The sequence below is a fragment of the Gopherus evgoodei genome, chromosome 10, assembly GCF_007399415.2.
Source record: "Gopherus evgoodei ecotype Sinaloan lineage chromosome 10, rGopEvg1_v1.p, whole genome shotgun sequence".
Taxonomy (NCBI): domain Eukaryota; kingdom Metazoa; phylum Chordata; order Testudines; family Testudinidae; genus Gopherus; species Gopherus evgoodei.
Window position 1 is genome coordinate 53,380,777 of NC_044331.1, and position 9,855 is coordinate 53,390,631.

At 56.2% G+C, this 9,855-nt stretch overlaps 1 protein-coding gene across 1 annotated transcript in view; it reads left to right on the forward strand.

Annotated features, from left to right (window-relative positions):
• The window catches only part of MGRN1 (mahogunin ring finger 1), a 113,689-nt gene extending 109,357 nt beyond the window's left edge, over nucleotides 1–4,332 (forward strand). The window contains exon 18 of the mRNA XM_030578844.1: nucleotides 1,769–4,332. Coding sequence (XP_030434704.1) covers nucleotides 1,769–1,992 — 224 coding nt within the window. The 3' untranslated portion in view covers nucleotides 1,993–4,332. The remainder of the gene's footprint in view (nucleotides 1–1,768) is intronic.
• Nucleotides 4,333–9,855: the final 5,523 nt, after the last annotated feature.

Genomic DNA, 9,855 nt, shown 5'->3' on the forward strand with positions numbered 1-9,855 from the left:
GCGTGGGAGACAAGTATGTGATGAGCCAACTGGCCTGAAATCCTGGAGTTCAGCTGCTCCCAGGGCTTCTCTCTCCAGACTCTGACTCATAGGTCAGAAGGGACCAATATGATCATCTAGTCTGACCTCCTGCACAAGGCAGGCCACAGAACCCCACCCATCCACTTTTATAACAACCCCTAACCCAGGACTGAGTTATTGAAATCCTCAAAACTGGTTTGAAGACCTCAAACTGCAGAGAATCCACCAGCAAGCGACCCGTGCCCCACGCTGCAGAGGAAGGCGAAAAACCTCCAGGGCCCCTGCCAATCTGCCCTGGAGGAAAATTCCTTCCCGACCCCAAATAGGGCGATCAGTTAAACCCTGAGCATGTGGGCAAGACTCACCCGCCAGCACTCAAGAAGGAATTCTCTGCAGTAACTCAGTTCCCATCCCATCCAACATCTCCCCACAAACCACTGAGCAGACTTATCTGGTGATAATCCAAGATCAATTGCCCAAATTAAACTATCCCATCATAACATCCCCTCCATATACTTATCAAGTTTAGTCTTGAAGCCAGATAAGTCTTTTGCCCCCACTACTTCCCTCGGAAGGCTGTTCCAAAACTTCACTCCCCTAATGGTTAGAAACCTTCGTCTAATTTCAAGTCTAAACTTCCTAATATCCAGTTTGTACCCATTCGTCCCCGTGCCTACATTAGTACTAAACTTAAATAATTCCTCTCCCTCCCTAATGTTAACCCCCCTGATATATTTATAGAGAGCAAGCATATCCCCCCGCAGCCTTCTTTTGGCCAGGCTAAACAAGCCAAGCTCTTTGAGTCTCCTTTCATAAGGCAGACTGCTCAGCTTGTGCCTCCTTTGTATACTGTCTGCAAACTGACCTGGCAGCTCTGATCCCAGCAACTGGCAGCATTCCTGAGTCCCCTCTGCCCAGCGCTAGCTAGGCCAAGCACCCTGCCAGGTTCTGAGGGGAGGCTGCTGGGCAGAGCACCCACTGGCCCTCTCCCCAAGAGAGCGAGGTGAGTTCAGCCCACTCCTTGCAACTCAGGGCACAGGGTGCCTTCAACCACTGCTGCTGTGATGGGAACATAGGAACCCAGTCCCTGCTATGCTGAGCATCCTCCCCCAGCTCCTCACTGAAGGCTCCTGCAGGAGACCCTATGGCTGTATGTGAGCCCATAAGCATGTGAATAACTCAGCCCTGTTAGCAAGAGTGTCAAGGTGTGGAGCTGGCCCAGAAACCCCCCCTCTCTCACACACAAGGAGATCTCATCTGCTTCCACTCATCATGTGCAGGGTTCCCCAAAGACTGGGGGGACCAAGAGCCTGAAACCTATGGGGGTTCCTGTCTGGGCCCCAGTGCCTGTTGGGTCCATGTCCTGCTGAACTGTGGCAGAGGGCATGGGGCTCATGCACTCAACAGCAAAGCCAAGAAACTGGACAGGAAATTCTTGTGGGTCCCCACCCAGCCCCTCTGTCCTGGGAGCCAGTGCAGGGCAGTCCCCTTCCCGAGCAAAGGAGAGCGGGGCATACCTGGCATATACTGGAGTGTGGGGAGCATCCTGTTTGCAGCATGGGGTCCCTCTGGCCCACCCAGAAAGGTCCTGTGCCCACTGGGCTCCTGCAGTGCACACATGCTGGCTGATTTCCCCCCAGCTGTGGCTCAGCCCATCCTACGCCCACCTGCTCCACCCCTAGGCTGATGAGAGGGCAGCAGAGGTTGTGACATCGATCTCTCTCTCTCTCTCTTTCCCTTTGCTCAGGGTTGTCCGACTCCGAGACCCTTCCAAGCCATGGCACCAACAGTCCCACTCAGCCCCTCCTCTTCAACCAGCCCCGGCTCTGCCCGGAGGACTCGCGCAGCCTTTCCTTCCGCCCAGGCCTACGGGAGTCTCAACTGCGTCCCAAGCTACACGCACAAGCTCTCCTCTCCCCGAGGGAGCCAGGAGCCGCCCGCGCCCAGCAGGGCCCCCAGCTGACACTGTGATCATGGCTCGGGTGTGTTAAATGAGTCTGTAAATGGGGCAAGAGGAAGGCAGGTGCTGCCCCCTGCAGCGGGTTTGAGCCTGGGGCCCTGGCGCCCACTTTCCTCTTGGGACTGGCCGCTCCCCTCACCAACGGGCACAACGTTTGCACAGGTTGGTTTTTTAAAGATGTTTAAAGTACTTCCCGTTCTAAACCCTCTGCCCCTCCCCCCCAGAGGAGCCAGTGGGAGGAGGCTGGTGGGGGGGTGTGCAAATGAAGGACACTCCCATGTATATTTTGTACACATGATGATTGCTCGCAGCTGTGGGCTGGCTCCACCCCTCCCCTGTAAATACGTCTTGGACCAGTCGCCCTTTGCAGGCCGGCCAGGCTCTGCTCTGTTTTCTCCTAGGGGCATCCAGCCCAGGGGGGTCTCCAGCTGTTTTCTCCATGTGGCACCCCCTCTCCTCCAGGCATCGCTTTCCTGGGAGTGGCATTGCCTCCTGGCCAGCTGGTGACCCCATGATTGCTTTGCAGCTGGCACTCGCTCCCCTGCAGCCTTGTGTGGGAGGAGCTGGATGGCCGGGCTCATGCCTTCCCCTGCAAAGGGACAAGGGCCCCGGCTCCCCTGTGCTCTGGGTCAGTCCTTCCCAGGAAAGATCTAGCCGAATCTCCAGTGTGGGACATGAGTCGCCACTCCCCTTCCTGATCCTGCACCAGGGCTCTTGGATTCAGCTGCCCCTGCTACCCTGCCCCCTCCAGCCTGTGTGTGGCTCCTCCCTGCCAGACCCTGGTTCCTGGGCCCTTGGTGTCATGCATGGCTGCAGGCAGGCTCTTACCTAGCTCACAGTCAGCTGCCTGGTCTGTCAGCACCGGCGGGCTCCAGGACAGCTTTTGGAGCTCTTTAGACACAAGCACAAGCATCCTGCTGGAAGTTGGGGACTTTGCCCTGCCAGGCAGCCACCAGCAGCACCCGCTTGGCTCCCTGCAAGGCCAGGGCCAGCAGGGCCTTGCTGAGTGACACTGTTCAGGGGAGCCCTTAAGGAGAATAGCCCGTTCCTCGTCCTTTACTACTCTGCCCACTTTCCCTGCTGCGGTGAGGCCCGGGCACCTGCTCCTCCCAGCTCTGGAGAGACCCTTCCCGGGCCCAGTTCCAGCCCCTGGCATCTCCCCGTAGTCCCTGCACCACTGTGGTATGTCTGAGCCCTGGCAGGGCAGGGAGCCCAGCCTGCAGAGAGTGGGGAGCAGCGCACTGACAGTGCTAGGCCCTGTTACAGCTCAGGGAGGAGCAGCCTGGCAGCTTGTCTCATGCTGGCTGGGGCAGAGCCGATCAGTCAAGCACTCGGCTCTGAGTGGGGTGGGGCCCAGCATCTCTCCAAAGCTCAGCATGCGGCATTGCCAGCAATGAGACCCAGAGAGGGCGAGAGGGGTCTTGCCCCCTGCTATGGGATTCCTGCCATGCTGGGGCCTGGGAAAGGCCTCCATGGCAGAGAACCACGCCCCAACCAGGGTCCTTTTGAGTTGCAGCCAGCTCCCCCACCCAGGTAGGGCCTTTATGAGGCAGGAGATCAGCCCTGGGCCCCCACTGCGATCCTGGGCTCGGGTATGTCTGTTGCTGAGGAGATGGGATGTGCATGGTAGCAGCGGAGGGGGCAGTCTTCCCAATACTCGTGTTGCGGCCCCTGCCCCAGAGAGCAGGCGTGGTCGTGGCACAGGGAGATGCCATGAAAAGCACCCCCCAGCCCTCGCTGCTGACTGTGGTGACTCCCTTTGGCAGCAGGGAAGCTCCCTTCACCACTAGCTTCAGCGGCATGACTCTCTGCCCCTCATCCTGACCTGCTGCTGCATGGTCACTGGGCAGGGTTGCTAGCGGGGCATGGGGGTGCTGGCAGCCTACGGGGCTGAGGGAGCCCTGCACTCTGCACACAGCTTCACACCAGGACCTGGAGCAGGGGGCGTTTGGGCACCTGCCTTTCCCCACTGTACATAGCCAGCACCCATGGCCTCGTTGGTGCCCCCTTTGCCCGCCTTGATCGATGTCGCTCAGTGCAGTGACCTTGCCGTGTGCCTTGTTCCTGCTTTCTGTGCTGTGGGGAGTCCCCCACCCCACCCCTGGAGCTGGCCCGGACCCTGCAGGAGTCTCCTGTCCCTGCTGGGAGCTGTGCCCACAAGGACGTGTTCCCGTGGGCAGGTTTGTGTGCATGGCTGCTGGGAGCTGCCGTCTGTTTCCGTTCGCCGTCACGCTTTTCATTCTCTGCTGCTCCCCAGTGAGATGGGCCAGCTCCCTGTCTCCCCCGGCAGGGATTTCTGGGGGCTCCTCCCTTTGTTCCTCTGTTTAGAGTAATAAATCCATGGAGCAATAGCCTCTGTTTCTCTGTTATTGGAGTTGCCGTGTGCATCCTCCGCTCCATGCAGGGGGAGCAGAGCATTCCAGGGCAGGCGGCTGAGAAGAGCTCTGGGTTTGTTCCAGCTTCACAAACCAAACCCCCTGGATGCTGGCCCCAGCTGAAACTCCTGCAAACTCCAGCCTAGTCACAGGGCAGGGCAATCACTCCACTTCTCCAAGGGCAGCCAGCGCTGGGCCCTTCTCATGCCTCTGGGGAGCACATATCAGTCTCCGGTGCTCTGCCCCTGCAGCAGCCCAAACTCGGGCCTGGGTTTTCCCTGTCGCAGGGTGACCCCCTGCAGGACACTGGGTGGACACTGACTCCTCTGCAGAGGCCAGGCCTCCTACCCTACAGCTCTCAGACCCCCGGAAGTGCACAGCGGGCCCGGGAGAGGTCTGGTGGAGGCTGGGGCTGGAGGGGTGCTAAGGGGTCCCCATTCTGCCAGCCCCGCACTCTGAGCGCAGCACTTCTCTCCCCAAGCAGCTATCTGCAGGGCCTCAGGCATGGGATCTGTCTGTGGGCAGGGAGGCTCCACATGCCCGGGAGCTGCTGGGGCCCTGCCACTCATGACTGCTTCTTCAGGCCATGGCCCTCCCTACCCGCAGGCCAGCTCATCTACTGGTGGTGGGGAGATGTCCCTGCCACACAAGCAGGATGGGCTCTTTCCAGCTGGTGTCTGGACTCTCTGCTGCTGAGCTGGTGGCACGCACCCATCCCGCCAACCTGGCTGTGCACTGGGAGTGGGCGCCCTGGTGTTCCCCTCAGCTCTGACAGGGTGCCCACTCACCCTCAGGCAGCAGGCTTCTCCTGGCATTCCCTGCTGCTGCCATGTGTCCCCTAAGCTTGCTCCTAGCCAGTAACAGTGGTGATAACTGTGACTCCCGGACTCAAAGGGTTAATTACAGGTCACAGTGCAGAAAACACCCTGATTACAGACAGCTGTGAGGGGCAGGTCCCTGTGGGGGTGGGGGCCCCTTGGTCCCTTCCCTCCCACTCACATGTTGGAGCAGGAGCTCAGCCTGGCCTCCCTGCCCCCAACTGTCAGAGACTCCAGCTGCTGTTCATTGGGAGCCAGGGAAGCTGGAGCCGGGGGACAGCTTGGCCATCCTTGTTCATTGCTGGAGCCCGGGGTGCATTTGGGGGTGGGATGAGGGGTTCCAGAGACAGAAAGTTCAGCCTGAGCTGCTTTTATCATTTTTAGATTCTTATAACTGGGTTGCAGAGGAAGGAGACAAAACTCAGGCCCTGACCACCCCCCGCCCCCCAAAAATATTCAGGCCCGGCCTGCCCTGAGACACTGAGCAATGGGACCAGGAGCCAGGCTCAAAATGTTTCCAAAGCTATTGCTCTCTGCCTGGTGTCCAGGAGCCCCTGACGGAAGTGGGAAGCTAAGAATGGGCACATCTGGTGTGTGGCACAGTGTGCGGCTCTGAGATCATAGTTGGGAGCTGAGAATGGGCATGCTCAGTGCCTAGCACAGGTCCCCAGGAGGGAGAGCTGAGAATACCAAGGTGAATGCAACAGTTGACATCTCTTCTTTCAGGCTGCATTCATCCGCATGAGTGTTCTTACTCAGCTGAGAACACCTCATTGAGATGAATGGGCCACTTCACAGTTCCCAGAACTCCCTGTGCTGCAGCCACAGATGGATGTGCAGAGGCCTCTGTGCCTCACAGGGCCCAGAGCTGGAGCAGAGACTGGGTATGGCTACACTGCAGCACTTTGAAGTTTCGAGTGTGGTCGCAGTGCCAGCGCTGGGAGAGAGCTCTCCCAGCGCTGCACGTACTCCACATCCTTTACGGGTGTAGCTTGCAGCGCTGGGAGCGGCACTGTTTACACTGAGGCGTTACAGCGCTGTATCTTGCAGCGCTTGGGGTGTGTTTTTTTCACACTCCCTGAGCACAAAAGTTGCAGCGCTGTAAAGCGCCAGTTTAGCCATGGCCTCTGTATCTACACTCTGCAGCCCCTTCCTGCCTGCCTCTGGCGGGTTCATGTGCTCCTCACAGCCCCGCCACCTCCCCAGCCCCACCAACTCCCCTCAAGGCATGGTATGGGCCTGCCAGGGGCATAGAGGGGCCAGGAGAAAGTGGAGCTGGCAGCTGAGTGGTGCATAACTCAGTGGTCAGAGCAGTGGGGGCTTGGTCAGAGCAGCAGGCGAGAATATGGTGGGTTGGAGATGATGTAGGGGACCAGCCAAACCCTGTCTTTAGAAACCCCAGTTCAGTGACTAGAGTTTTGATGAAAAACTGAATTTGATCCCTTGGTGGAAAAGGGATGGTCTTCAAAGGGGCCTTTGCTACCCCAACTTTCCCTTTTCTGGCAGTGGTTTTGAGCCCCAGAGAACAATCTGTTTTTTCCCCTACAAATACCCCCAATATCCTCTACACTTCCTCCCTGTGGCTGCTCCACCAGGTTGGGGGTGAGCCCAAGGGTTTCCACTTCCCTCTGCTGCTCCCCAATAGGGGAAGGGAACCTAGAACTCCCCACTTCCCCATGCTCCCTCCAGGCATGGGGACACAGCACCAGGCTTACCCCTTTTCCGCCAATGATGCTGTTTCTAGGGAGAAAGAAGAGCTCAGAGCAGGATAGGAGAGTATAGGGAAGAAAATGGGTCAGAGTTGTGCAGGAAAGTATTGGGGGTCTTCAGCGGTGCCTCCCAACTCCCACATCCTTGCCCTCCCCCCCATTCCTCCCTTCAAAATATACTGCCCCCCACTGGCTCCAGGTCAATCCCTGTCTTAATCTGTGGGACCCTCACTGATGCCCTGCCCCCATGACGTTGGCCAAAAACTATTATTCTAACACTGAGAAAGAGGACAACTTTGGTTAAAAGCCTATCCTTTTTCAGTGGGGAAGTGAAATTATATATAGATAAATATAGATATATATATAAAGTGCATGTGTGTGTAGGTGTAAGTGTAGAAGATTGATAAGGGAAGCTCATACACTGATAGACTTTAAGGTCAGAAGGGACCATTATGATCTTCTAATCTGACCTGCACAACACAGGCCACAGAATCTCCCCCACCCGCTCCTGTAACAAACCCATGACCTATGTCTGAGCAATTGAACTCCTCAACGTGTGGTTTAAATACTTCATGGTGCAGAGAACCTCCAGCAAGTGACCCATGCCCCATGCTGCAGAAGAAGGTGAAAAAAACCCAGGGCCTCTGCCAATCTGCCCTGGAGGAAAATTCCTTCCCGACCCCAAATATGGCAATCAGCTAAACCCTGAGCGTGTGGGCAAGACTCACCAGCCAGACACCCAGGAAAGAATTCTCTGTAGTAACTCAGATCCTACCCTATCTAGTGTCCCATCACAGGCCATTGGGCATATTTACCACTAACAGTCAAAGATCAATTAATTGCCAAAATTAGGCTATGCCATCATACCATCCCCACCATAAACTTATCAAGCTTAGTCTTGACGACAAGCTTAGTTTTGCCTCCGCTGCTCCCCCTGGAAGGCTGTTCCAGAACTTCACTCCTCTGATGGTTAGAAATCATCTAATTTCAAGTCTAAACTTCCCACATTGGTACTGAGCTTAAATAATTCCCTGATATTTGTCCCTCTGATATATTTATAGAGAGCAATCATATCTCCCCTCAGCTGCCTTTTGGTTAGGCTAAACAAGCCATCTCTTTGAGTCTCCTTTCATAAGACAGGTTTTCCATTCCTCAGATCATCCTAGTAGCCCTTCTCTGTACCTGTTCCAGTTTGAATTCCCAGCATTACTGAGCTGTGTGTCACACTGAAGCCTAGAATATTGAGTCAGTGTGAAATGATGGAGACAGCTACAATCAGGGGCTCTTTGGGTTCAGAATATCACTAGGGTCAATTGTCACTGGGCTTAATGATCTGGTAGTGTCACAGTTTTTAAGTTCTCAGCCGTTTTGACCAGGAATTCCACCTTTGTGACAGCCAGGCTTGCATCTATGCCATGCCACAAGTCCTAGACAATTGTGATAGCAGAGGGAACTCAACCAATCACCACCCTTATGCTACCACTTATTTGCATGCAACAATTCCATTGGTTGTATCAGAGACTGCACAGATGGTGGATTCTTGTCCCAACTGCTACCCCCGCAAATCAACACAAACCTCCTAGCACAACCCACTTAGACACAAAGGAACACAACAATATACCCAGCACACACACTGACCACAAACACAGGTAGCTCTTAAAGCAGCTCCCACCACCACCACCCTTCACCACCCACCCAGATCTACTCCATTCTCCAGCAGCACAACACAAGTCACCACCATCTACTCAGCAACACATAATACACCTTAGAGCAAGGGTGGGCAAACTATGGTCCAGGGGCTGTATCTGTCACTCCAGATGTTTTAATCTCACCCTCAAGCTCCCACTAGGAGCTGGGTCTGGGGCATGCCCCATTCCAGCTGGGGAGCAGGGGCAGGGGCAGGGGCAGGGGTTGGCCCTGTTCTGTGTGTGCTGTGGCTCCGCACAGCTCCTGGAAGCAACGGCATGTCCCCTCTCTGGTTCCTATGCATAGAGGAGCCGGGGGCTCTACATGCTGCCCCCTGCCCCAAGTGTGGCCGCCACAGCTCCCATTGGCAGGGAACTATGGCCAATGGGAGCTGCAGGGGCAGAGCCTGCAGATGGGGCAATGCGCAGAGCTGCCTGGCTACACCTCTGCATAGGAGCCGGAGCAGGGGCATGCTTCTGCTTCCAGGAGCTGCTTGAGTAAGTGCTGCCCGGATCCTGCCCCCCTCCCCACCCCAACCCCCAATTTCATGAGCATTAATGGCCTGCCATACAATTTCCATACCCAGATGTGGCCCTCAGGCCAAAAAGTTTGCCCACTCCTGCCTTAGAGTTATCACTTTGAAGGCTGAAGTGTCTGGTATGAGGAACTGATATCAGAGGACGAACTCTCCTCTCCCGCATGGCCTGGACAGGTGCTGGGGTTATTAAGACCTACCTGGGAAGTTGTCAAGGGCAGGGTTAGGATAGGGTGACCAGATAGTATGAAAAATTGGGACCTTTTTTGGAGGGTGGGGTGGGGTGGTAGTTGCATGTATAAGAGAAAGCGCCCCTCTCTTCCCCCATCCCACAGCAAGGTCCCTGCGTGCCTTCTGCCTGTGGTTGGAGAAAGCTATAGCCAGGGCAGTCCCCACTGTCCTGTGAGGACAGGGAACTATGCTTCTGTGTGGCCTTCTCCCCGCATCACAGAACCATTGACTGCCCTAGATCCACCTCTGTATTCTCACGGGTGCCAAGAAGTCACATTGGCTGGTCTGAAGGCTGCCAGGAGCCCTTCCAGTGCTTGAAATCTGCCCTGCTGGTGGCACCAACACCAGCCTACCCAGATTACGGCCTTCCCTTCAAATGCTACTTAGATGCTGCCACGTGGGGTGGGTGCAGGGCTCCCCCAGGACAGGCAGGTGGGGGTAGCATATGCCAGCTTGGGACTGAGCAGCTCAAATATGGCAAATGGCCACTACAGCAACTTCCCATTAGAACTGCTGGCCC